General features: G+C 59.7%; 1 protein-coding gene across 4 annotated transcripts; it reads left to right on the forward strand.

The window, feature by feature from the left end:
• The first annotated feature begins 3151 nt into the window (after positions 1 to 3151).
• Positions 3152 to 18874, forward strand: LOC128826682 (CLOCK-interacting pacemaker-like). Of its 4 annotated transcripts, none has more exons than XM_054010112.1 (4): positions 3152 to 3212; positions 14736 to 14954; positions 17361 to 17533; positions 17887 to 18874. In XM_054010112.1, the coding sequence occupies exons 2-4, from the start codon at positions 14744 to 14746 to the stop codon at positions 18811 to 18813; spliced, it is 1311 nt and encodes a 436-aa protein (XP_053866087.1). In that variant the 5' UTR covers positions 3152 to 3212; positions 14736 to 14743; the 3' UTR covers positions 18814 to 18874. The 4 variants fall into 4 exon arrangements, with proteins under 4 accessions (XP_053866087.1, XP_053866089.1, XP_053866090.1 ...); XM_054010114.1 differs by lacking the exon at positions 3152 to 3212 and adding an exon at positions 4666 to 4671; XM_054010115.1 differs by lacking the exon at positions 3152 to 3212 and adding an exon at positions 14044 to 14148.
• Positions 18875 to 27329: the final 8455 nt, after the last annotated feature.

Genomic DNA, 27329 nt, shown 5'->3' on the forward strand with positions numbered 1-27329 from the left:
GCAGGCCAGTGCAGCTGCCTTTTAAGCCTTTCTGTAATCTGCCTTCAACAATATCTAGGGTCAGAAATTACTATTTGTAACCAATTTCTTTAGTGAAACAAGCTTAGCTTGTGTGTTTTGTTTTATTTTCTTAGTAATCTGCTTTGTTCTATTTGCTATCTTTTTAACCACTTAAAATCCACCTTTTGTAGTTAATAAACTTATTTCTTGTTTATAATATAACCCAGTTTGTGTAATTCATAACTGGAGGGGAGAAGGGGGAGGGACTAAGAGGCTGTGCATACCTTCCTCCACATGGAGGAGTTCATAATACACCTTTGGGTCTGCACTCCAGGGGAGGTGAACATCTGAGTGCTGGGGCAAGTCCCTTAAGCTGAACCTCCCCAGAACTGATCTCAGTGTCTGTTTCATTCTGCAGTTGGGTGTGGCCCGGCCTGTGTGTGTGCTGGAGGAGGCTTAATAGCCTGGCTCAGCAAGACAGGTAAAAAGGGGGCCCAGGCTGGCATGACAGGCTGGCTCAGTGATATCTCAGCACATTAGGTGGCATCCTAAAGGGGGGGCTATCTATCTATCTATTTATCTATCTCTTCTTCCGGCTATCTGTTGCCCCAGGCAGCTAGCTAGTTTACCTATCTCTAGACCAGCCCCTGAGTGGGAGGAGGTGGTATTCAGGGGGTAATTGGTGGATTGGATAGGGCAGAGGAGAAGGGAGCAGGAGCTGAGGAACAGATGGTGCAGAGGGAGAGGGGGCAGGAGCTGGTGGGTGGATATGGCAGAAGGGGAGGGGGGAAGAGCAGGAGATGATGGGGTAGATAGGGTGGAGGTGTAGGGGGAGGGGGCAGGAGCTGGGGAGTGGATGGGGCGGAAGAGGAGGGGGCAGGAGTTGGGGGGTGGATAGGGCGGAGGAGCAGGAGCTGGGGGTGAATGAGTGGCAGAGGAGGAGGGAGCAGAAGCCAGGGCAGAAGCAGGTTGAAGGGGAGGGGAGACAAGGACAGAGGGCCTGTGCCCACTGCAGTGCCCATTCCTGCTGAGCGTGGGTGCAAGCCAGGGCCTTAGGCACCCCAGCGCTCTGCTCTCAGCAAGCAGCGGTGCCAGAGCACAGGGAAGCACAAGGGGCCGAGTCAAAGCTCCCTGGTTAACTGTCAGCCTGGCACTTCCCATCGTCTGAGAGCTGGGCTGTGCTACCCAGCGCTGGTGGGGCAATTCCCTGGCTGAGCTACCAGGTGGAGAAACCTGCACTGGGGAGCTGGAGACAGAATGGCCCAACCCAGGCCCCAGGGCAGCAGTGAGGTTAGCCAGGCAGCCTGCGCACTGCCATCTCCTGGTCTTCTGGAGCTGAACTGCACGACCTTCATGTTCCCCTTCATCTCAGGGTGCATCGTTTCCCTGATGCTAAATGTGGGGTTCTCACAGCTTGGCTGCAGCCCTTGCCTTGCAGTGGGTCCCTGTTGGGGTGGGGTTGAGAGATTGTAAGGCTGGATGGGACCTTTCTGATCGTCCAGTCTGACCCCCTGAGAGCACGGGCCCAAGAACTGCCCCACAAGAATTCCTAGAGCAGAGCTTTAGAAAAATCTTGTCCTTCAACCTTGATTTATTGCTGCTGATGGAGAATCCACCATGACCCTTGGGAACCTTTTCAATGGTTAAATACCCTCATCAGGAAAAAATTAGGCTTTATTTCCAATCTGAATTTGTCTAGCTCCAGCTTCCATCGGACCGTGTTAGACCTTTTGCTGCTAGATTGAAGAGCCGGTTATTAAATATTTTTTCCCCGGTAGGTACTGAGAGACTGTGATCAAGTCAACCCTGAAATCAAGTCTCTTTGTCAAGGTTGAGCACTTTGAGTCTCTGACTCTAAGGCAGGTTTTCTAATCCTTGAATCGTTCTCATGACTCTTCCCTGACCCCTCTCTGATTTATCAACATGCTTCTTGAACTGTGGGCACTGGAATTGGACCCAGGATTCCAGCAGTGATTGGACCAGTGCCAAATACAGAGGTAAACTCACCTCTCTGCTCCTCCTTGAGACCCCTGTTAATACATGCGAGGGCCATTCACTCTTTTGGCCACAATATCACACTGGGAGCTCACTTTCAGCTGATTCTCCACCATCACCCCCAAATCTCTTTCAGAATCACTGCTTCCCAGAATGGGTTCCTCCAGCCTGTAGGTTTGGCTGATATTCTTTGTTCCTAGATGTATACATTTGGATTTGGGGTTTGCAGATGGGTCCCTGATAGAAGTGGGGGTGGGAAGTCTTGCCAGTTCTCTAGGGACTCAAGAGTTCTTGGCGTAGCTCACGCATTTACTGGTAAAAATTACTGGTAAAAAAAAAAGTTTTTAAGCCAGCCTCATGATTTGTGGGACCTGAATTCATGATTTTTGAACTCTTGAGCTTGGTGATACTGGCTTAGGGCTTGTCTACATTGGCACTTTACAGCGAGGCAACTTTCTCGCTCAGGAGGTGTTTTTTTGAGAGCGCTGCGCTCTGCTGCCACAACACGTTGCCAGTGTAGACTAGGAAGTGTCACTGAGGAGGGTGGGGGGGAGGGATTTCTGGTAGAGATGGGGTAGAGATGGGTTCCATCACTTTTTGGAGAGGCAGGGTCAGGAGTGGGTCACTGCTGGGGAGCAGGAGGGGGCTACTGAGAGCAGGGCTAGCAGCCCAGATTTGGGGGGCTGCTAGGGGACAGGGTCACTAGCTCAGGTTTGGAGGGTTGCTGGGGGGGTCTACTGGGGGACAGGGCCAATAGCCCAGGCTGGGGGCTGGTGAGGGGCAGGGCCGAAAGCCCAAGTTGGGGGTTGCTGGAGGGACTGTTGGGGGGGGCTGGCAGCCCAGTCAGACGGCAGTAGGGGAGACCACTGGGGGATGCCGGGGGGGGGGGCAGGAGGACCGGTGCTGCGGCTCTCCCGGGCGTCCCCCAGCGCCATCCCTACGGGCCCGGACCCCACGCGGGGAGTATGACCAAGAGGCCCCGCCCCTTCTTCTCCGAGTCCCGCCCCCGCACATGTCTCCGCGTTCTCTCCCCGCCCCTCACGTGGACACGCACCAGGCTCCGCTTCCGCACGTGGCGTCGGGGCCGCGCCGCTCGCCCCGCCCCCTTCGCGGCGGAGGTGCCAATTGGTTGCCGGCGCTGTCAGTGTGAGCGAGGGGTGGGGTCCTAGTTGAGTCTTTGTGTCTGAGTCTGTGCGGCAGAAGAACTGGGGCGAGAGGTGGGTACTGACCCCCCCCCCCCCGGCTACCCCGACTTCTCCGGGGCCCCCCAGTCCTCCGCTCCCACCCCCTTGGGGCCCCCCCGACCTCCCCCGGGGCCCCCCAGTTCTCCGCTCCCGACCCCTTGGGGCCCCCCCGACCTCCCCCGGGGCCCCCCAGTTCTCCGCTCCCGACCCCTTGGGGCCCCCCCGACCTCCCCCGGGGCCCCCCAGTCCTCCGCTCCCACCCCCTTGGGACCCCCCCGACCTCCCCCGGGGCCCCCCAGTTCTCCGCTCCCGACCCCCCCGGCTACCCCGACCTCCCCCGGGGCCCCCCAGTTCTCCGCTCCCGACCCCCCCGGCTACCCCGACCTCCTCCGGGGCCCCCAGTTCTCCGCTCCCGACCCCTTGGGGCCCCCCCGACCTCCCCCGGGCCCCCCCAGTTCTCCGCTCCCACCCCCTTGGGGCCCCCCCGACCTTCCCCGGGGCCCCCCAGTTCTCCGCTCCCGACCCCTTGGGACCCCCCCGACCTCCCCCGGGGCCCCCCAGTTCTCCGCTCCCGACCCCTTGGGACCCCCCCGACCTTCCCCGGGCCCCCCCAGTTCTCCGCTCCCACCCCCTTGGGACCCCCCCGACCTCCCCCGGGGCCCCCCAGTTCTCCGCTCCCGACCCCTTGGGGCCCCCCGACCTTCCCTGGGCCCCCCAAGTTCTCCGCTCCCACCCCCTTGGGGCCCCCGACCTCCCCCGGGGCCCCCCAGTTCTCCGCTCCCACTCCCCCAGGGCCCCCCAATCCCCCGCCCCGACCCCCGAGGCCCCCCGACCTCCCCCGGGGCCCCCCAGTCCTCCACCCTCGGCCCCCCTAGCCCCCGAACTCCCCTGGGGCCCCCAGTCCTCCGCCCTGACCCCCGGCTACCCCGAACTCCCCCAGCCCTCCGCCCCCGCCCTCTGGGGCCCCCTGAACTCCTCCGCCCCCCAGTCCACCCCCAACCCCTTAGTCCCCCGGGGGCCCCCAGTCCTCCGCTCCTAACCCCCCGGGGCCTGCTGAATCCCCTGAGCCCCACCCCAGTCCTCTGTCCCCAAACCCCTGGGCCCCCCCAGTTCTCTTCCACCCAAACCCCCTGCCCCAAGCTGAGAGGTAGGAATTGATCCCCCATTCCTCTGTCCCCCGATGTCCTAGGTCCCTCTGAACTCCCCTGGGGTGAGAGGCAGGTACTGCCCCTCTGAACTCCCCTGGGGCCCCTCAGTCCTCTCCTCAAACCCCCTGGGCTTTCCTGAACTTCCCCGGGGCAAGAGGCAGGTATTAGTACACGGGGACCCCCTGCCCCCAGGACCCCCAATCCTCCACCCCCACATACCCACTTGGTCCCCTGAATTCTCCCTGGGGTGAGAGGCAGGTACTGGCCACCCTGCCCCCTGGGGCCCCTCAATCCTCTGCCCCCCCAAATCTCTTGGGCCCCCCTGAATTCTCCTGGGGCGAGAGGCAGGTATGGCCCGCCCCGGCAACCACCCTAGTCCCCTGGAATGCCCCAAACCCTCCAACCCCCCTGCCCTCTGAATTCCCCTGGGGCACGAAGTAGATACTGCTCCCCTAGGGACCTCCCTGTTCCCCAGGGAACCCGTGAGCCTCCTGGAACCCCTCAAAACCTGCCATCCCCCTGTCCCCTCCAAACTTCCCTGGGGAGAGAGGCAGGTAATAGCCCCCCAGAACTCCCCCAACTCTGCCTGGAATCCCCCTAATCCCTCCCTGTCAGAACCTGATTCCCCCCGGACTCCTGGCCTGATTCTTGGGGAACTCTAGCCCCCCTGAGCGAGCAATAGATACCAGAGCGCCCTGGGTAATTCTCCTCTTGCGCCCCCCCCCCAACACCTGTTCTGCTGCTTGGGTTCCTCCTGGGATGGGGCTCTCCCTGGAGGTGGGGTACTCAGGATGAGGGTGCAAGTGTGTGGGATGCTCCCTCAATATATGGGTGTGGGGGTGCCCTGGGATATGGAGTGGGGGGCTCAGGATGTTGGTGACCCCTGGGATATGGGGATGTGGGGGACATTTTCGGACTGACACTTGTGTGTGTGGCAGGGGTTATCTGCTGTGGGGCCATGAGAAGCTGGCCTGAGGCTATTGCGGGGTGGATCACAGGTCATGGGGTTGTTGCTTTGTTCACTTCGGAGCCGGCCCCTCGGCACCCACTGGCAGGTCGAAATGCCCTTTGTGGGGTGTGGCGCTGAGCTGGGGCGTGGGTGAGCGAGGGAGCGGCCCCTCCCTCTGGTGGTTGGCTGAGGACCACACTTCCAGGGCCCTGTCCAATGCAGGGCTGGCTGTATGGTGCAGAGAAGTTTCGCCCCCATTCCCGCTCCAGTCCGAAGGCAGCTCAGTCTCTGTTACTGAGTCCTGGGGGTGCTATTGCCACCGGTTAGCCGTGGCTCCGGCAGGTGGGGGTGGGGGCAGTGGAGCTGGGGAGGTGTGTCAAATGTCAGATCCCCCCCGCCCTGTAAAACGGTAGAAGGATTTCTGCTTCATGGGCGGGGGAGAGCGTGCTGGATGCTTTTCCAGAGGGACTCTGTGTCATGCACGGTAACCCAGGCCCTGCAGAGTACAGCTAAGGGCCCAGCTGAGCTGGGGACCCGCTGCCAGGAAAGGTGCCCCCTCCATGCTTCTGGGGCGCTCTGCACTGGCCAGGCTGTGCTGTGCGGTGGGTACAGGCTGTGCCATGGCTGCTCCAGTGCAGAGAGAGTGAGTGGCCTGAATTCCCAGCCCCCTCTCCCTGTCGTAAGTCTGGATATTCTCGGGGCAGCCATTGTGTGTCCCAAGCCAGGGCCCAGGAGCCCCTGCTGGGGTCAACGCTCGCCTCTGGGAGCTGCTGGGGTTCAGTCTTGGCCTGGCTGGGACCCCTGAGGAGTGACTTGTGGGGCAGGCAGACTCCTCCGGGGAACAGCCCAACTTGTGGCTGGGGAACGTGTGTCCTGGGAGCGGTGATGAGCTGGACACCAAACACCCCTCGGCCAGCGGAAATCCGAGGCACGTGCTGGACACCTCAGTGCCTCTGAGGTGTTGGTGGACACAGGTGTGGAGCGAGGGCTGGTGGGGTGGGGAGGAAGTCGGTATCTGGCTGATATGGGAAATGGATGCAAGGTGCATGAGTGGCTCTCCCAGCAGACAGGCCTGGAGCCTGTGCCACCTCAGTACCAGGCCATGAGACTGCAACCCCCTGATATATGTAGCGACCCCCCAGCAGGTGCTAGGCTGGAGGTGCTCTGGGACCTGGCTGTTAGCATGGCTGATCTGCTGGGGGGGACACAGACACTGTCCCCAGGGACCCACTGCTAGGCGGAGGAAGCTGCAGCTCTGGGGAAATCCCGCCGTTGCCTGTTGGGGTTGGAGGGCTGTGGGCAATTCCATGGGACAGACTTTGCCCTGTCTGCCCCAACCACTCTGCTATGCAGTGTGCTCCGTTCTGCACGGCCCCAAGTCTCCCATGCGCTGCCGTGAGGCAGCTGGGAAGGACTGGGGACTGGGCAGTGGGGGTGGGGTTGTGTTGGCTCCTAGGCCATGGTTGTAGGTCTGGCCTTGGGGAGGGGTTATATCTCCATTGTGCCACTTGTGTAGAGATGACTGGGGGGGCTGCTGGCCCCTGGCACGGCCGCTCTGTGGGAGCAATTGCCACTGGTTTGAGAGGACAGTGCAGTAGTTACTGCTGATGGGTTGTCGTTGGAGTCCAGACGCTCCCTGGAGCACAAGCTGTGGTGAAACTGGACAGTGGAGTTGGGGGAACCTCTGCCTTTGCCATGACCACTAGCTCATGCCCTAGACAGAGACAACGACCCCCCAGAGGAGATAAAACTCGCTCGCCCAACCGAGTGGCAACCAAGCCCTTGCCATCAAGTCCAGCATTGCACAGCCTCTGCTCCAGCCCCCACCGTGCACCACAGCAGCTGCACTGGGCACTTCCTTCCCCAGGACTGGCACCTAGAGGACATTAGCCCAGGGACTGGGGCAGGATCTAAGAGCCGGGACAGTACCTGGAAGCCTTGCCTCCCAGTCCCGCCCTCTGCCTCGGGCCATGCTGCTTAGCCCATGCAAAGCCTGGAGGTCTTCGGGGGGCTCCTTGGCATTGGTTCCAGGGCAACTCCTTGGAGGATGCTGTTTGTGCTGCCTGCAGATGGAGCCCCTGTCTCCTGCAATCCTGTTTCCCTCCACAAGGACTGGGCAGCTCTGTTGCCCAGAAAGCAGGAACTTCCCAGCCTGGCCTCCCCCCGACAGAATTCGAGGGCAGGGTGTGCCAGTGTTGAGGGCAGGAGCAGAGCCCTCAGTGTCTGGGGAGGGTGAGAGCCATGGGACCTTTCGGAACAGCCTGGCTGCTGGCCTCTTGCTGCATGTGTCAGACAAGGTGGCTGCTCTGCGTGGATCCAACCTGTTAGATATGTCCCATCACTGAACAGTGAGTGTGAGATCTGAATGTTGTCAGGGTTTGAATAAACTAGTGTTATTACTGATGAGAGAGAGAGAGAGTGTGTGGGTGTGGAGGGGGGGCTGGTTGGTGGTTTGAGCTGGGGCTTGGACCCAGGACTCCTGGGTTCTGTTTCCAGCTCTGGGAAGGGGTTGGACCTAGCGCCGATCTCTGGCTCCTGGCTGGGACATGGGAAGCTGAGTTTTCTCTCCCCATGGGGGCCGTATGCGAAGCGCCAAGGCATCACCAGTGGCGCTCGCAGCCCCTTTGAATTCCAGGGACCACCAGGGCCTGCTTTGTGCCGGCACTGAGATCCCTGTGTGTCTGAAAGGTGCAGTACCTTGGAGTGGGGTGAAGGAGGAGCCTCCCCTAGTGTGTCTCAACCTTTCCCACGTGGACAGAACTGGGCCTTTCCACTGCACAGCTGCTGTGCTCTCCAGACAGCTGGGGCTGGGCCACTGGGAAGCCCCTGGAGAGGATTAAACAGGCAGCAGACAGAAGCAGCTTTGGAAGGCATGAGAGCTGTGCCTGAGAGCATGTGAGCATGTCTAGCTGGGACTGCAGGCTGGGAGCCTCGCCTGGCTGGCCAGGGTGAACAGTCCCTTGGCTTGGCCCTGGAATACTTCCCAAGGATGGGGAGGGGCTGTGACCCACGGGTTGGGTGGGCCGGGGAAGCAGAGCCAGGAGTCGGGATGGGTTGAGCAGGACAAGGGCTGCGATCTCCCTCCTCCAGCAGGGCCACTGAAGGGCTGGCGAGGGCTAGAGTGGGCATGGGGAGAGCCAGGCAGCCTGCAGGGTGGGCTGCAAGGGGCAGAGGTGGGCACAGCCTGTGGCATGATTGGGGGGGGGGTGTCTGCGGCCCCCACCTCCTCAGGTGTGTCAGTCCTCTGGGCTGCACATCCCGTTGCTCCTCTCCGCCCTTTTCTTTTCTAAACTCCATTCCCCACAGCTAGGGAGTTTGAACTGCCCCCGTCCAGCCCCCTCCCTGAGCAAGCTGGACACCAAATCCCTTTGTGGGTGGTCTTCCCCTTCCCCCATGCTGCAACCTGCTGTGGCCTTCCCCAGTTGCCCAGGGCTTGGGGCAGAGCCGACTAGGTAGCAGTGTGGCTTGGGGGAGGCGGGCTGGAGAGGTGGGTCTCTCCCCACATGGGCTGCTGTGAGGTGGGCCAAATGCTGTTCCCCACCTTCTGTGGGGCTCTGATGACATTGCAGGAGCTTGGCTGTGGGGTGGGCTCCAGGGCAGGGGCTGTGGAGGGGGCAGCTGGCAGGGTGGGGGGCGAGGGGGAGGGGTTTCCTGGGAGGGCTGAGCCAGGCCAGAGCGTGAGTGGCAAAGCAGGGTGCTGGGCCCAGGACGTGACAGGCTTCCTCTGCTGCCGGGCATGGGGGCATGGCCCCCCCGGAGGGGCATCTGGTGGCTATTGCTGCTGCCCCCCCCTGCTCCTGCTAACTGGAGGGGAAGTGTGAGCTGGGGAGCCTCCCCCAGAGGCTTGGGGGCAGGCGGTGTGTGCCTGTGTTCCTGGATGAGGAGCCCTTGCCAGAGCCTGTCCTGCTGCTGGTACTGAGGTAGCTGCTTCTGCCTGGGCCCTTCCTGCCCCCAGGGGCTCCCTGCAGGAGCCCAGGTCGTGCTGTGGCAGAGCGAGGTTGTCCCATGCTGGCTGTGCCTGGAGCTCCCAGCAGGTTACTGGGGTCTCTGTGGTGACAAGGGGCCACAAGTGTGGTCCCCCCAGAGCCAGCTTGACACCCCTTTTCTGGGCCCAGTGGCTTCCACAGCCTGCGCTGCCTCGGCCCCCAGAGCCTGTCCAGCCTTGTATTTGCGTGTCCCAAGTCGCTCATGGCCCCTCAATCTCTGAATCGCTGGCCCTGGGTCGTCATGTGCCATGCTGTGATGGGAGTGTTGCCGCCGGATTGGCTTTGCTGGCCCGGCTCTGGGATGTGCCGGGACCAGCTGCTGAGTTTGAACAGTGAAGTTTCTGTGCTTGTGATACACGAGACACTACAGGAGGCTGCGAGCAAGTCTTGGCTGTGTTCTGCTGGCTCAGCTGCGTGGGAAGGAGCCTCGCGCAGGGGGACCGGGACTGCCACTCTTGCTCAAGGGGTCGCTGATCTCGGCGTCTGGGTTTTTGGGGCTCAGCTTCAGACCATGTGGGGCTGAGACTCACGATTCCAGTGGTTGGGGGCAGCCCCTTGGGGAAGATGGGCCCTAAGTGACTTATCTTGCATAAAATACAGCATAACTATGTCATAATCATATCCTAATAATATCTTTGTGAAGAGTCTCAGTACTAGTAATGCCCTGCGGGGCTGGAGTCCCTTCAGGAAGGAGGGGATGATCCTAATGCTGGGGAATGGGGCTGCCCCTGTGGCACAAAGAGGGGACTAGTGCAAAGACATGCAGCAAGTCAGCGACAGAGCTGGGGATAGAACCCAGGAGTCCTGGCTCCCAGCCCCCACTGCGCTATCCATTAGACCCCACTCCCCTCCCATTCATGTAGGACAACCTATGGTACGTCTGCAGAAGGCGGCATGCGAGCTGATTTTCAGTGGCACTCACGCTGCCCAGGTCCTGGCCACCGGTCCGAGGGGCTCTACGTTTTAATTTAATTTTTAAATGAAGCTTCTTAAACATTTTAAAAACCTTATTTACTTTACATACAACAATAGTTTAGTTACATGTTATAGACATATAGAAAGAGACCTTCTAAAAGGGTTAAAATGTATTACTGGCACCTGAAACCTTAAATGAGAGTGAATAAATGAAGACTCGGCACACCACTTCTGAAAGGTTGCGGACCCCTGATGTAGGATGAGGTGAGGTGGCTGCTGTCTGGGCACACTGGCTATCGGCTCTTGGAGAGTGTGGGTGCACCTAGGCTAGAGCATCCTTAGGAGTCCTCGGTGGGCATTGTCCCCTAGCGCCTGGGCCAGCTGGGCCTCCCTGCTCTTGCGACCTGCGCTGCGGTCCCTGGGTTGAGTTTGGTGGTGTCTGGTCTCAGCGAGGGCACCGCCTGCCTGGGTCCCCCAGGAGAAGTTGCATCAGGCTGGACATGCTCCTTTGTGTGGGGGTAGGGGGAGTTGTGCAGGCAGTGGGGCTGGGGCAGCTAGAAACTGGGAGCCCGGGAGTGACTGCTGGGCTGGTCCCGCTGGGCAGGGTGCTTGGGGGTGAGCTCCGTTCCTGTGGCCTAGCCGAGGCCTGGGGCAGCAGTAGCCCGGGGAGGCCAGGAGGATGTTCTCCCCACCCCCCTCTGGCAGCTTGGGGGCTTCATCGCACCTCGCTTGGGGCACTGGCCGAGGCCCCTCCCTGGGTAGTCCCAGCCCTGCCCATTCCTAGGTGTTCGCAGGGCACCGGCGTGAGCTGGGAGCACTCCCATCTGTGGGCTCAGAGGCGGCATGGTGTAAACAGACACACGTGGCCCTGCACCTGACGCAGCTCACCCAGCGGCCGCCCACGTGTCTGTGCAGAGCTGCCACCGGAGCCCTGTGTGGCTGGCGACGCTCAGGGCAGCAGCTCTGGGCTGGAGTAGGGTGGGTGGCCCTCCTCCCACACCTGACACCTGGCAGTCATGAGGCAGGGTATTGCTGCTGGTAGGACTGCACTGTGCAGCTGAGGTCTGGGCACTGGGATGCCAAGGAGAGTGGGACTGTAGGGCACCTTTGGGGACTGGCACTTCAGAGAGCAGCTGCGGGGTCAGTGAGCGGGCTCAGACCTCTTCGGAGAGCCCATCCCAAAGGTGGTGTAGGCTTTCCCACAGGGTGAAGGATGGGGGACGGACTCTGCTGGGTGAAGGGGCGGGGGCTCTGCTGTTGCAGCCCATCAGGGCCAGGGCCAGATCCCACTGCTTGCCCTGCTGTGGATTTGCTCTCTGCTCGGGAAATCAGCTGCGTGCTCTCACCCATGTTTGTTCTGTCTGTGCCTCCTTCCCTCTCCGGACCTTGTGTGTTTCAACAGTGTCACTGGCAAGGGGGAGGGGGTCCCGTGGTCAGAGCAGGGGATTCCTGGTTTCTTTATCACAGCTTTGCTGGGCTGCGTTTGCCCCCAGTGGGCTGTGCTGGGTGCCGAGCTGCAGAAGATCTGTCCAGTGTGTGAGACCTTGGCAAGTGGCTTCACCTCCCTGGCTGAAAATGGGTGGTGATTTCCCTGTGGGAGCCAATGAATGGCTGTGCCACCCTGGGCTGTCCTGCAGAAGTGTCGGAGACACCCCCTCCCAGGCCCCCGTGAGATTTTGCAAGTAGCATTGCCTGTGGGTTGCTGCCCTTCTCCAGTCGTTCACCTGGCAGCGTGCCTGTCCAAGCCAGTTAGGTGCCCAGGTGCCGTGGGGACGAGCGCGGTGCAAAGCTGAATCAGGGTGGAATTCCACGAGAAATAACTGGCCCCGCTGGATCGCAGCTGCTGCAAGCCGAGGGATTCTCCCGCGGAGCCGTCGGGGCATTGGGTGGGGTGCCGGGGCAGGTCAGATAGGGTGATCACAATGGTCCCTCCTAGCCTTACTGGCGGGGACTGGCCCCTTTGTGGTTTGTAGCTGCAGCGTTGGGGGGTGGGGCTGCTGGTTGTTGTGTGCTCTGGGATAGCTCAGAAGAGCCTGCCAGCCCTGCCGCTTCCTCTGCTCCATTGTTGGGAGGTTGGTTCTGCAGCTGCGTTTCCTTAATCTGTGCCAATGGTTCTGCTCTGACCCCCATCATGGTAGTGCCTGCCCACTCCCAATGCATTGTATCCTCCTGTGCCCCTGGGCTGCTTGCCTGGCCTACAGAGGGGATTGAGGCACAAAGGCTAAGTGACAAGAGTGCTCATGGGGGGCGGAGTAGTGGCCTGGCCCCCAATCTCCTAGGCTTGTTCCCTCCCCACTGGGCCACGCTTCCTTCTGCCCCCGTGGCTGGCAGTGGTTGAAGGAGCTGAGTCACTGAGCTCCAAGCCAAGTCCCTTCTCTCTGGCCAGGTTGGGGGTGGCTGATGCCAGCCCGGTTGGCTCCGCTCTAGCTGTGCAGTGCCCCCGATGGCACCCCCAATGCCTGTCTGAATCCTAGGCAGGCTGCTCCCTGTCTGAATGGGGACAGGCCACGAGAGGCTGAAGATGATCAAGGGGCTGATGGGGGTTTTGTGTCCCTGTTAGCACACATGGGCCCTGGCCTCAGTGGTGATGGCCGGGGTGGGGGGGCGCCTTGGCTGTTGAGACCTAGGGACGCCTGCGAGCGCCAGGCCCCTGCCGACAGAGGGGTGGAGAATCAGCTGAACGTGGGCTTGCCCAGTGCCGTGTGGGCCCAGGGCGAATGTGATCTGGGAAGGCACAAATGGGATCCTCAAGCAGGAGCAGGGAGGTTAGTTTCCCTCTGGAGGGGGTTCTGGTGCGACCGCTGCTGAGCTCCTGGGTGCAGTTCTGTGTCCACGATTCCCAGCGGAGGTTGGTAAATGGGAGAGGGTCAGAGAGGAGCCACGAGGATGATGGAAGGACTGAGGGGGTCATGGAGTTCAGCGCATGGAGCTTAGCAAGGAGAAGGGTAAGGGGTGACGATCAGTGTGGAAGGACCGACAGCCCAAAGATTTGATACCGGTTCATCTTGCAAAGGGACAGCTTGTTACAAGGGCTGGACTGAAACCTCAGCCTGGAAAGCCACCGCAGCGAGTGGGACCCCCAGCGCTATGGGCAGGTCTCCACCATGGGGAGTTCTTAAATCGAGTGTCTCTGCTTCCTTGCCCCCCAGCGCAGAACCGCCTTCATCACTGCCTAGCTGCTCCAAAGCTTTCTCCCAGCCCCTGTGCCCTGCCCGACCACTCATCCTAGCCCTGCCTGGTCCCCCTGCACCCTGCCTGGCCCCTTGCCCCAGCCCCCCCCCCCCCTGCGCCCTGCCTGGCCGCGCCCTGCCTGGCCCCTTGTCCCAGCCCTGCCCGTGCCCTGCCCTGCCCCCCCCCCCGTGCCCTGCCCTACCACTCGTCCCTGCCCCGCCAGGGCCCTGCCTGGCCCCCCCCTGCAACCTGCCTGGCCCCTTGTCCCAGCCCCCCCTGCACCCTGCCTGGCCCCCCCCTGCAACCTGCCTGGCCCCTTGTCCCAGCCCCCCCTGCACCCTGCCTGGCCCCCCCCTGCAACCTGCCTGGCCCCTTGTCCCAGCCCCCCCTGCACCCTGCCTGGCCCCCCCCTGCAACCTGCCTGGCCCCTTGTCCCAGCCCCCCCTGCCCCCTGCCTGGCCCCCCCCTGCCCCCTGCCTGGCCCCTTGTCCCAGCCCCGCCAGGGCTCTGCTCTGTGCCCCTGCTCGGGCCGGCCCCCTGGAGCGTGGCCCCCCTTTAACTCATGTGGCCGCCCAGCGAGGCGCTGCCAGCCCGGCGGGACGGGCCGGGGCGAGGGGCCCCCACCACGTGTCTGCGAGCGTGCGGAGCCGAGCGCGCCTGCGCCTGCCCCTCCCCGCCCGGGGGGCCGCGTGTCTCCCGGCTGGCGCGTGGCGCCCCGCGTGGGAGGGCGCGCGTGGCCGGGCACGTGCACCGCCGCCAGCCCCAGCTCCCCGCGGGCAGAGGGGGCCGGCCCCGGGCGGGTGGGGAGCGGGGAGGCGCTGCAGGGCCGCACCCCTGTGCTGGGGGGCGGGCAGGGGGGTGCGCACGTGTCGGTACATGCACGCGGGAGGGGCATGGCCCCAGCCTCTTCCCTGGGGGGGGGGGCGGCGGCTGGGCGCGTTTGGCCTTGGCAGGGAAACGGGGGGGGGTCGGTGCGTGTCTGGCCAAGGCTGTGGGGTGAGCGGTGGGCGGGGCGGGGTGCACAGACCTGTGGTGGCTGCAGAAGAGAACAGCTGTTGCTCCCACTCCGGAGCGCTGGTGGGAGGGCCAGGGAGCTGATAGGGGGTGTGACGGGGGGGGGGGGGGCTGTGTGGGGCTATGGTGGGAGGGAGTCTCAGCCCGGGGGGGGGGGTACATATGTCCCAGAATGCCCCCCCCATGTAGGCCCTGGGAACAGGGGGGGTCAGTGCCTTTTGGGTAACATCTGGCTGCCCCCGCCCCCCATGCAGTGCTGCAGGTGGGGGCAGGACGAGGGGAGTTGCTATCTCAGGGGTTCCCTCGGGAAGCTGGGGATGGGAGCCTGGGGGAGCCCATCCTTGGTGCCTGATCCTCTGCTTTTCCCTTTCAGGCTCGGAGATGCCTGCGGAGAAGCCCCCCGCCACCGAGAGGCCGTGCCAGCCCCTCGTGGAGAGAGGCATGGCGGTGGGGGGTACAGCAGCGGCGACCGTCGGCTCCGGGGGGCGCCCGGGGCTGTTGGAGAAGCCAGCCATGGGGGGCGAGGGCAGCAGGAAGTTCCCGGATCCCCACCCGCCAGCCAGCGAGTCTGAAAAGGATTCTGGCTTCTCAGGTAGAGACGTGTCCTGGGGGCAGCACTGGGCAGCAACCGATCTCTGGGCCTCCCCTGCCGCATCCCCATCCCTCTGCCCCACTCTTCGCCTGGGACGTGACTCCACTGGGAGGGGTGGGGGTGTATGAGGAGCCCGGGATTTCACTCCAGGGACCGGGCTCTGGAGCTGGGCCCAGCCTGCTTCCCTGCCCCCCCATTCCCTCCTGCCCCTGGGAGCAGAGGGCGCTGTGTGCATGGGAAGGACAGGGCGGTCCAAGTGGACTGGGGGGAGTTGGGTTAAGCTGGGTTTGGGAGGAGCCAGGCCCCATGCACAAATGCTTTGGTCCCCCAGCGCTGCCCAGTGCACCCCACAGTCTGGGGATGAGAGCCTTGGGGTTGCCGGGGCCTTGGGTTAGGGAGCCCCTGGGCCCCCATACCCAGCAGGGTCCCTCCCCCTACAGGGCCCCCCACCCCAGCATGCAACAGGGCCCCTCCTCTTCCCAAGGCCCATTGTGTGGTGTTACCAGTAGACCCCAGGGTAGAGCGGGCCATGCAGTGCTGCCCCCTTAGCAGGATGGGCCAGAGGCCCCCGGCCAGCCACGGAGCAGCTTTTGGGTCAGTCCCTTGGTGCCTCCTGTTGCCTGTTCCCTGTTGCCCTCTAGTGGCGCTGGGTGAATATTGTCTCCTATTGCAACCCCCCGGGGGCCGTTTCAGAGCCGATCTGTCAGGGGAGCTGGTGGGGACCTCACGGTTCAGTTGCCTGACGCTTTCCATTATTAAAGGTTTTTGTTGCCTCGTTATAGAGGCTCTGCCCCCCCCCAGTGTTTGCACCGGGCCTCTGACGCTGGGCAGGGAGAGAGCCTGGGCTAGAGAAGGGCATCGCCTCTCCCCATGAAATTCTGCTCACGTTTAGCTGAGCTGTGGGGAAATCACCGTTTCCCTTCCCCCCCCGCTTGCGTTGTCAGCATAACTTCGGCGGTAGCCACAATAATAATGGGCTAAGGGCACGGGAGGCCAGGCCTGCCCTGTCGCTAAATCAGAAGCAGCAGGTGCAGCCGCTGGCCTGTCCCTGTGGTGAGAAGAGACGGCTGGACTGGACTGGGCTGGGCAGCCCAGACCCCCTGCCGAACGCTACTGTCCCGTCGTCCAGCAGGGGGAGCCATGCGGCTGGGCTGCCCCGCTCCCAGTGTGTGGTCCTAGTGGCCCACAATTCTGCGGGGGAACCATATGGTTGGGCTGCCCTGCACTGTCCCCCACCCAGCATGTGGACCCAGTGGCCTGTCGTCCTGCGGGGGATGCCACGCAGCTGGGCTGCCCTGACCCCCTTCCCCACTCAGCCCCTGCCCTGTCGCTGACTCTGCATGTGGCCTCAGGAGGTTTCTGTCTCAGCTTCCCGCTCTGTAAAGTGAGGGCGATGATCCTGCGCTCTCAGAGATAACGGGTGATGTGGAGCTCAATCCAGGAATGTCCAGCCGCCATGGTGAGGAGCCATGCAGAGGCCCCTGGGGACCGGACCCATCTGTGTGGCAGGCAGTAAGGTAGCACCCCGTGCTGAATGAGGAGGATAACAAGGATTTCGCTAGTGCCTCATCCCCATCCGTCCCGGGGAACCAGCGCATGATCCTGCAGTTACGGGTGGCGTCATGATGCAGACGCACGAGGGGGCCGGGGCCTGGGATTTCCTCACGTCTGAGCATTTGACTCAGTGGCCTGAACAGCGTCCTCTTCCCCCAGCTCCATGTCATCTCATTAGCCCCCGAGAGCCTGTGCATGGGCCTCCAAGCTCCTCTTTCCGCCAACCCCTGTGAGACTGCAGGGGCAGCCATGAGACAGGGCTGGCTGGCAGGATTGGGAAAGCTGCCTCGGGGGGTCTTGGGGAACCTTGTGCTCCTCTCGTCTGGAGACTGCCCCACTGGCAGGGGCTACAGTGGGACTAGAAGCTGGCTCCCAGCTTGTGTTTTGTCCGAGGAACGTCGGGAAGGTCTGTCCTGTCTCAGCAGAACAATCTCCATGGGTGGCACTGTGCAATGCAGGGGCTGGGCACTCATCTCTAGCAGGCCTCTGCGCCCCAAGCGAGCTATTGAGCAGTGGGTTTTGGGGAGACTCCACCCCACAACTCTGGGCTGCTCTGCATGGCACCGCCTCTCCCAGCCCCAGACTCTTCCAGTCTAGACAGGAAGGGACCCATGCATGGGGCTCTGGCAGGGCCCTCACGGCCCCATGTCTGGCTCCCAGAGCCAGACTTAGCTGCAGGGCTGGCCGTGAGATACCCCTGGAGCTGAAGCCATTTTGGGGTGGGGGCATACAGACAGCAACTGGAGGTTTTGTTGCCTGCTCCCCTCCCTGTGGCTCTAGTCTCGCTGCCAGGCAGCCCAGCCACTGTCCCCCGCACTGCCTCTTACACACTGCTCCTGTCCCCCTGTGCAGACACGAGTTCGGAGTCCCTGAGCACGCTGGATCAGGCTGAAGCGGAGGAGCCGTCCATCTGTGCCTCACACTGGGCGACCAACGGGCCCAGGCTGCGGACGGCGCCGGATCTCGACAGCACGTTCACCAGATTCACCCCTGTTTACATTGTCAAAAACGTTATCCTGAAACAGGTAGCCCTCCTGCCCCAACCCCCCACCACACCCCCAAGTCCCTGGGGCTTGGACGCGCCCCAGCAGATCAGCCGCTCCCCAAGGTCACGGGGACGGGGCTCGCTGTCCCGCATGGTCAGTGGGGAAGGAGGGGAAAGCAGCCCTGGGCATGACGCAGAGCTGTCCACCAGCAGCACTTGTGGCACGCCATGCCAGAGGGAGAGGTGAAACTGCGAGATGAGGGAGCCCCGCAGGAGCAGAGCCAGCACCCACGTGCCCCCTTGTTCCTTGTGGCCCAGATGCCCAGCTCTCGGTGGTCAGAGCCCAGGTAGCTTGCTAGGTGCTCACCCTCCTCTCCTGCTCTTCCCTTGCAGCCCCTGGGAGCTTCCTCCAGCACCCAGCTTCTGACCTGGAGTGGCCAAGCCCCCCCGGACAGTGTGCAGGGCCAGGCCCGGCTCATCTTCCTCCAGCAGCCAGTGGCTACAGCCACGCTGAAGCCGCTGCTGCCTGGCCGGAAGCCACAGGCCAAGGACACCTTCCTGCCCATCCTCAACGCCTACCCCAAGATTGCCCCACACCCGGGCCACAGCCGGGAGAACGAGGCTGGGGCTGGGCCCCCGCCCCGAAGTGGCAGTGCTGGCCATGCCAAGAGCAAGCGCTTTTGCCTGGAGGAGGCCTGGGTGTCGTCCTCTGAGTTGGATGCCCCCACCAGCGGCGGGCTGCGGGAGGAACAGCGCCCGGGTGGCACCGTGCAGGTGCCCTCTGCCGGCAGCTCAGAACCACTGTCCCAGAACACTGTCACCTCATCCACGGAGCTGGCTCGGCCGGCACCCAGCTCCATCGCAGCCCAGGGGAGCCAAGCCCTCCTGGACCTGGCTGAGGGGAGGATCCTGGCCAAGGCCTCCAAGAAGCTGGGCTCGAGCCTTGGGAAGCAGCGGCGCTTCCACAACACGGTGGAGATCCTGAGGAAGTCGGGGCTGCTGGGTGTCACCCTGCGGACCAAGGAGCTGATCCGGCAGAACAGCAGCACCCAGCGGGAGATCGCAGAGCTGCGGGAGCATGCCCGGCTCCTCTGCGAGGCCATGCAGAGCAACAACTCTCAGACCTGGGCCCGGCTCCAGGCGGCCATGAGCCTGTCTGCCTCCTACTGGGCCCGGAGAGGCACAGGCCCGGACGTGCCTGCCAAGGCCAAGGCCGAGGCAGCCACTCCCCCCACGGACTTCAGTGGGGAGTCCTTGCCCGCCTCCCCCATGAACCTGGCGCTCACTCCGGACCTGTCAGCACACACGGCCCTGCCTTAGGCCCTAGCGCGGCCGCTCGCTCAGCAAATAAACCTGCTTTGAACAAACCACACTTGTGACTGAGTTCCCAGGCCAGGGCCAGCTGGCTCTGGGTGGAGCTGGAGCAGAGCCCAGTCCAGCAGGCCGAGCGTGGCCAGCCCCACTCCTCTCTGGTGGGACAGGCAGAGAAGATGGAGCTAGTTCCTGCTCTGAGCCTGGCTCCATCCTGGGGGGGCCTGCCTGTGGTTTGCACTGCTGCCTTGGGCCACATGAGTTGCGCTGGGGGAAGAGGCTGTGTGCCAGGCTGGGCATTGCTGGCCGTTCCTCCGGGGGGGGTGCGGTGGAGAGAGCTGATAGCTTGGTGCCATGTGTGCAGGTGTCTGTCTGTCCTTCCCCGTTGTGGTGACTTCAGCATAGCCAGGGCAGCGGGGCTCTGTGCTGCCCCACAAGCAGCTGGGCTCCAGCCTCGGGAGAATTCCTGCCCTGGGCCGCTGCGGATGTGGGTTACGGGCTGGCAGGGGCCCCAAGGAAGGGCTCTCTCCTGCTGCCTCCTCGAGGCCATGTGTGATGGGAAGAAGGGCTGGGGACTCAGGTGCCCCATGCAGGGCTAGAGCCCGTCTCTGCATGCCCAAGGCCCCTGCCAGTGGGCTTCTGGTCAAGGGTAGGGCTGTGGAGCCTGGCCAGGCAGGTGCTGTCCTCCCCCACATGTGACCTGGTCAGAAACAGCTGCAGATACTAGTGATTGTCCACCTCCCCCACCCCAGCAGTGCCTGATGTGCCTGCTCCCCTCCCCGGGCAGTGCCTGCACCCCCTGGTCTGTGTGCACCCCTTTCCCCCCACCCCCACAATGCCTGGTCTGCAGACTGACCCTGGGACGGTGCCAGGGCAGCCGAGGATGGGAACTGCTGCCTGCTGGACTGTGCTCCCGCCACCCATGAGCCCCTTGCTCAGTGCTGCTCCTTCCTCCCTCTGCTCTCCACCACACCCTGTATGGCTCCTGCCCCCTTGCAAACCCAGTGTGGGCAGGGACAGCTGACGTGAGGGAGGTGCACCTTGGGGGCAAGGGGGCTGGAGCCACACAGAGCATGCAAGTTGTTCACCCACTGGGTTTGCCATCAGCGCAGGCGCCTCGGCCGGGCAGGTGCCTGGTTGGCAGAGACCACTCTGACTCTAGAGGGGCTTCTGCATAGCCCCAGACAGAGGCTCCCCCAGCCTGTCACTGCTGACTTTGGGGAGCTGGGGCTTGGGCCAGGGTGGGTGCAGGGCTGGAGCCCCCCACCTGCCAGGGATGCTCAGCGCGGGTCTGGGCTCCATGAAGGATGGCCCATGTCCCTTAGACAATGCTAGTGTTACTGGGGGCAGGCCCTGGGGACCCTGGAGTGAGCCAATGCTGCCCCCCCCCCCATCCTTGTGGCTCTGTCGCAGGTGCTGCTTGGCCTCTCCTGGGCCCCTTCGCACCCAGTGCTCCTTGGCGGGGGTTGCTCAGGTCCAGCCTTCGGGGCCGAAGAGTGATGTGCAGGTAGAAGTTCACAGGGTTGGGCCAGGCTCTCTGCTGGCCTGCATCTGTGCCCACTCTCAGTCCCTTCACACAGGAGAGAGCCTCCGGGAGCCCCTGACTGGCAAGCGCTGCCCCTGCTGGTGTGTGTGTGGGGGGGAGCCCTTTTGGCTTGGCCTGGCACCCTGAGGAGGCCCCAGAAGAGGCTCCTGCAGCCCTTGCTCTGCCGCCTCTCTGGCTGCGGCTTTTTCAGCTGTTGGTGCAGCAGGGATGGTTTTTTTCCTGGCATGGAGGTGTTGGGCATATTCTGGGCAGCTATAGCAGAACCACACTACTCCCTGAGGAGGGGCTTGGCCTCATCCCCTCCTCCTGCCTGGCAGGAGGCCAGGACCAATTGAAAGCAGGGACCAACCTTGAGCTGGGCATTGAGCCTGTGGGGTCAGGACCCTTCCCCCGCACGCTCCAGTATATGCAGTCATCCCAGAGCACAGCTGGGCTGGGTCCTCTAGCTGCCAGCATGGCCCAGGGTGCAGTTCTACTGCACTGGCTTCTTCAGCCATGGGCATTGACCTGTGTGGGGAGAATGGGGCAGTGCCCCAGAGCTGGGTCCTCCAGGCACCAGCCTTGGCTAGATGGCACAAATGAGACAGTGGCACCAACTTGACTTCCTCGGATTTTCAGGACACGAGCTAGGCCCTTGGGCATGTGCCATTACTGCCCTGTGGCTCCATCTGCACCACACACCTTCCCTTTGACCAGAAGGAAGCTGCAAGGTCTGTGCTCTCCCCACCTAGGCCATGGCTTTGCCAAAGCCATTGCCAGAGGGGCTGGCCCTGGGAGTGAGGGACAGGGGGGAGAAGCACCTTCCTCAGACTGAGTCCCACCTGGGGCTACTGAACTGGCAGCTAAACCCCCTCCTGCTGACAGGCCCAGGGGACCCTACAGCTTCCAGCACACAGGCTGGGCTGAACTCTGGCTCCTTAGAAATGCTCTTCCCCCACCATTGCTGTTTCCTCTGCCCCTGGGGTCAAGGAGAAGGGCTGGGCAGGGAAACCTGCCCAAAGAGCTCTCGGGCATGGCGCTCTGCTGCCAGCTCCCAGGAATACAGCCCCTGCAGGCCTGGCCTTGTGATTCTGCCATGGCCAGGGCCCCCTCCCCGTAGGTCGGTACAGGGCCCTCACACTAGATTTGGACCCTGTAGGCATGCAGTGGAGGGCCACACAGCCCTCCCTGAAGGGTGGCTAGATGAGGGACATGCTGGGGTATGTCTGGGGTCACCATGGAGGGTTGCCTTTAGCCCTAGGTGGAGGTAGCCCAGCCCCCAATGCTGCAAGGCTCCAGGGTGGTAGGGTGTTTGTCACTGGCAGGCAACATGCATCTCTCCCACCAGGCTCTAGGACAGTGACTCTCAAATTTTTTTACTGGTGACCCCTTTCACACAGCAAGCCTGTGAGTGCAACCCCCCCCCTTATAAATTAACACTTTTTAATATATTTAACACCTTTATAAATGCTGGAGGCAAAGTGGGATTTGGGGTGGAGGTTGACAGCTCACAACCCCCATTTAATAACCTTGTGACCCCCTGAGAGGTCCTGACCCCCAGTTTGAGAACCCCCTGCTCTAGGGGCTGTCTGTGAACTCCAGGGGTCCCTGCTATGGGGGGAAGGGTGGGGATGGATCAGCTTGTAGCAGGGGGCTGAACCTCAGAATCTCAACCATGGGGCTTTATATGTGGGGGGTGGAGGGGACTGAGCAGATGGTGTGAGGGCCCTGTGGTTCTGCTGCTCCCAGCATTGTCCTTATACACTAGGTAGGTAGGTGTGTGTGTGTGTGTGTGCGTCCATCCGCGAGGGCCCATAACCACACAAGGCAGTGTTGGGTGGTCAGGCCTGGGGGAGGAGGTAGGAGAGTTAGAGCAGGAGGCCTTTTTGTTTGGACTGATTCAGTCAGTCATTCTGTCTCCCAAGCCCCTTTTCCCATCCCCAGTTGTGGTTATGGGGTATTGTGCTATCTTCTGCACTTACACATGTTTTACAGCTGAACTCACACTTAGAGTAAATTTCTAGGCCCATTTATCCCAACTGAGCACTTTTGGCTAGTCGCTGCTTGGATTGTGCAAGTGAATGACACTAGCCAATAACTCTGGTCCAAGACACAACCCTGGGAACCTCCATCTTGCAGTGTCCAGTTTTGCCTGCTGGATGCTGCAAGCTTATAGGAACTCATCAATTTAACAGAGAAATCAATATGTACCAGGCTTGTTATCCCAAGGGGAGTCTCGGACACGCATCAGACAAAACACTGCTTCAGGTATGCAAAGCAAGGAGATTCTGACTGAATTTTTAACTCTTGCTTAACAGGTAGAATACACAAATTTATTAACTACAAAAGATAGATTTCAAGTGATTATAAGTCAAAGCATAAGAAGTCAGATTTGGTCCAATGAAATAAAAGCAAAATGCATTCTAAGCTGATCTTAACGCTTTCGGTGCCCTTACAAACTTTAGATGCTTCTCACAACAGGCTGGCTGGTTGCTCTTCAGCCAGGCTTTCCCCTTTGATCAGCGCTTCAGGGGCTTGGTGGGGGTGTCTGTAGATGGAGGTGGGAGAGAGAGCATGGCAAACATCTCTCTCTTTTATCATGTTCTTTCTTTCCTCTTGGCTTTACCCCACCCCCCTTTCAGAGTCAGGTGAGCATTACCTCACTGTAGTCCCAAACTGACCAAAGGAAGGGGGTGCCCCCCTCGAGAGTCCAACAGATCCTTTGTTGCTGCCTAGGCCAGTGTCCTTTGTTCCTGTGAGGCTGGTCTGGATTTGTCCAATACCTGCCCTGATGAGGTGTGAACTGCCCCTCTGCTCCTGGAGGGTGTTCGCCTGTGCTTGTTTTAAGCCATGAGGACACATTTTCAGCCTCATACCTATAACATTACTGTAACAATTAATGACTATAACAATGCTCAGTGCATCATGAGCCTTCTGAAGACATCCGACATGACAAACTTTGCAGTAGATACCACACAATCATATTATAAGGATGAACATGGGGGTGCAGGGTGTTCTCCGGAGGTACAGAGTGTCACACTCACAAACAGCATTACTTGCTTCTGAGGCACCAATATAACACAAGAAAAATTATTTTAAATGCTTATGGATCAATGTCCTCCCACAAAGCACAAGATGGAATACTAGATGGTAGCTGCCACAGCCCCCCACATCACTCTAGGGAATGGAACCAGCTGCTTATACACCTACCTAAAACTGTAGGAAAAAAAACTCTGATCACAGGGGACTTCAGTTTGAATGACACATAATGAAGGTCTCATGCTGCTAGGGTGACCAGATAGCAAGTGTGAAAAATCGGGACAGGGTGAGGGTAATAGGCACCTACATAAGACAAAGCTGTGAATATCAGGACTGTCCCTATAAAATCAGGACATCTGGCCACTCTACATGCTGCCAGTACTAAAACATCCTTGGAGTTTCCAAACATTATAGATGACAATTTCCTAACTCAAAAAAGTGTTGCAATTAACACAGGGAAATTCTTAAACCATAAAGAGGAACTGATTACAGAACTAAAAATTAACGGTGGCTTAGGTACAAGTGATCATTATACTGCTTGCACATTATAAAAGTGATCAAGTAAAATCCAGATCATTATATACACACACACACACACACACACACACACTTGGTGCTTTAAATAGGTCAGTTTCACAAAACTGAACACAATTATGAGCCAAATCAGTTGGGAGGACAAATTTAATGAGAAAAATGTGACTGATAACAGGGAATCCTTTAAGAACAATTTACTAGGTTCCCCCAAAACCACAATTGAGGAAGAAGGCCACACTAGTTAAAAAACAGATCTGCTTTAGTGGGGAAGTGAAGGCAGCTATAAAAAAAAATAATAGAACACATGGAAGAAAGGGGAAGTTGATAATAATGAATAGAAATCAGTTTTCTACAGTTCCTAACTTCTGATGAGGGAAACAAAGGGACACAAGGAGAAATTTGTGGTCAGCAGAATTACAGACAATAAGTTTTTGAAATATATTACAAGCAAAAAGAATCCTGGCAATAGTATTCATCCATTAGTAGATGCAAATAGTAGAATTATCAATAATAATGCAGAAAAGGCAGAAGTGTTCAATAAATATTTCTGTTCCACTCGTAGCTCTGAAGGACACTAAACAGAAGCTACTAAAGTCAGACACTTTTAAATCAACGGTTCCAGATAACTGGCATCCAAGAGGTTTAGAAGAGCTGGTTGAGGAGCTTGCTGGATTGTTCATGTTTCTTTTCAATTAAGTCTTGAAATACTGGGGAAGTTCTGGACCAAAGCTAATGGTGTGTCAATATTTTAAAAAAGAGTAAACATGCTAACCTAGGTCATTATAGGCCTGACAGTCTGACACTGATCCGCGGCAAGATAATAGAATGCCTCATATGGGATTTGATTAAGAAAGAATTAAAAAGGAGGATAATATAATTAATGCCAATCAATAGGGGTTTATGGAAAACAGTTCCTGTCAAACTAACTTAGATAGCTTTGGCCTGGTCCCCACTAAGCCCCCACTTCGGACTAAGGTACGCAAATTCAGCTACGTTAATAACGTAGCTGAATTCGAAGTACCTTAGTCCGAACTTACCGCGGGTCCAGACGCGGCAGGGAGGCTCCCCCGTCGATGCCGCGTACTCCTCTCGCCGAGCTGGAGTACCGGCGTCGACGGCGAGCACTTCCGGGATCGATCCCAGAACATCGATTGCCTGCCGCCGGACCCTCCGGTAAGTGTAGACGTACCCAAAATTGATGAGATTACAAGTTCGGTTGATAAAAGGTAATAGGTTTGACATTATACTAGCACAAGTATATTGACATAGCCTTTTGGTTGTTAAAAATTATGTTGCTCAGGGGCGTGGAGAAGAAACAAAAACACACTCCGATTGACATAAGTTACACCGACAGAAGTGCCGGCACGGACAGCGCTATGTCGGTGAGAGACAGTCTTCCGCTGACATACCCCCAACGAGCGGTGGTAGCTAGTTTAATTACGCCGGCGGGAGAGCTCTCTTCTGTCAGCATAGAGCGGCTATGTGGAAGATCTTACAGCAGCACAGCTGCATTGGTACAGCTCCGCCACCTTAAGTTCTCTAATGTAGACCATAGTCTTTGATGTTTGACTTGGTACCGCATAACATTTTAATTAAAGAACTACAATGATATAAAATTAACATAGCACACATTCAATGGATTAAAAACTGGTTAACTAAACAGGGAAGGCGCAGGTGTGTTTCTTACGGGATCAGGTCTTGGCCCTATGCTATTTAACATTTTTATCCATGCCCTGGAAAAAAAACCCATAAAAATCACTATTAAAATTTGCAGCTGTTGCGGATTGTGGGGGAGTTAGGGCCCTGCACCCCTCTTTCCGAGATTCACTGCGACTCTCAACCAGCCAGTAAAGCAGAAGGTTTATTTAAGGACAGGAACACCGTCTCAAGCAGAGCGTGTAGGTACGACCAGACCCCCTCAATTAGGTCCCTCTGGGAGGTTCAGGGAGCTTAGACCCCAGCTTGGGGTTCCCTGCGTTGCACCACCCAGCCCCAACCGAAACTAAACTCCAAGCCCCTCCCGCTGCTTCTCTCCTTTGTCCAGTCTCCCGGGCAGCCCCTCCCGCTGCTTCTCTCCTTTGTCCAGTCTCCCGGGCAGAAGGTGTTAATTCTCCCCACCCCCGTTCCTGGCTCAGGTTACAGCTCAGGTAGCTTCCTTCAAGGGAAGTCCCACATCCCCACTGCAACCCCCCTGCAACATTCCCAGGTCAAATCTGCCCTGCTCCCTGCTCCGTCACATCTCTCCCCCCTTCGAGACTGAACTGAGCGGGGTCACTCTGACCAGTGACCTGGGGAAGTTTAGGGCTCCCTCTCCGGGACAATGCGTTCGCTATCAGGTTGTCACGTTCCTTCACATGGACCACGTCCATGTCATAATCCTGCAGGAGCAGGCTCCATTTCAGGAGCTTGGCGTTGGCTCCTTTCATTTGGTGCAGCCAGGTCAGGGGAGAGTGGTCGGTGTGCATGGTGAAGTGACGCCCAAAGAGATATGGCTCTAGTTTTTTGAGGGCCTACACCATGGCCAGGCATTCCTTCTCGATGGCCGCGTAGTTTTGCTCCCGGGGTAGCAACTTCTTGCTCAGGTACACGATGGGGTGTTTTTCCCCCTTTTTGTTCTCCTGCATTAACACCGCCCCCAGTCCTGTGTCTGAGGCGTTGGTGAACACCATAAAGGGCTTGTCAAAGTTTGGGTTTGCCAGAACTGGGCCACTGACCAGAGCCTCCTTCAGCGCCCGGAGAGCCTCCTGGCACTCCTCGGTCCAGACCACTTTGTCTGGCTTCCCCTTCTTGCACAGCTCAGTGATGGGGGCGGCTATGGCGCTAAAGTGGGGCACGAACCTCCGATAGTACCCTGCCATCCCAATAAAGGCTTGGACCTGCTTTTTGGTTTGAGGAGCGGGCCAGTCTCTGATTACCTCCACTTTGGCTGGTTCCGGCTTTAGGCAGCCGCTTTCCACCCAGTGGCCTAGGTAGGATACCTCAGCCATCCCCACCTTGCACTTCTCCGGTTTTACGGTCAGCCCAGCCTTCTGGAGTCGGTTCAGCACTTGTCTAACCTGGGGTATGTGGTTCTCCCAGGTCTGGCTAAAGATACAGATGTCATTGATATACGCCACGGCAAAACTCTCCATCCCCCTCAGTAGCTGATCCACCAGGCGCTGGAAGGTGGCCGGCGCTCCCTTGAGGCCGAAGGGCAGGGTCAGGAACTCATAGAGCCCCAGAGGGGTGACAAAGGCCGATTTTAGCCTGGCATCTGCATTCAGCGGCACTTGCCAATAGCCCTTTGTAAGATTCATGGTGGTAAGGTACCGAGCACCTCCCAGCTTGTCTAGGAGCTCGTCCGGCCTGGGCATGGGGTAGGCATCGGCTACAGTGATGGCATTGAGCTTCCGATAGTCCACACAGAACCGGATCGACCCGTCCTTTT

Source organism: Malaclemys terrapin, chromosome 20 (genome assembly GCF_027887155.1).
Source record: "Malaclemys terrapin pileata isolate rMalTer1 chromosome 20, rMalTer1.hap1, whole genome shotgun sequence".
Taxonomy (NCBI): domain Eukaryota; kingdom Metazoa; phylum Chordata; order Testudines; family Emydidae; genus Malaclemys; species Malaclemys terrapin.

Bases quoted from the DNA above. Each gene is read 5' to 3' on its own strand.
- LOC128826682 (XM_054010112.1), top strand. From the start codon at position 14,744: ATGCCTGCGGAGAAGCCCCCCGCCACCGAGAGGCCGTGCCAGCCCCTC. The intron at 14,955-17,360 runs GTAGAGACGTGT...CCCCCTGTGCAG, and splicing joins AAAGGATTCTGGCTTCTCAG to ACACGAGTTCGGAGTCCCTG. The intron at 17,534-17,886 runs GTAGCCCTCCTG...CTTCCCTTGCAG, and splicing joins AAAACGTTATCCTGAAACAG to CCCCTGGGAGCTTCCTCCAG.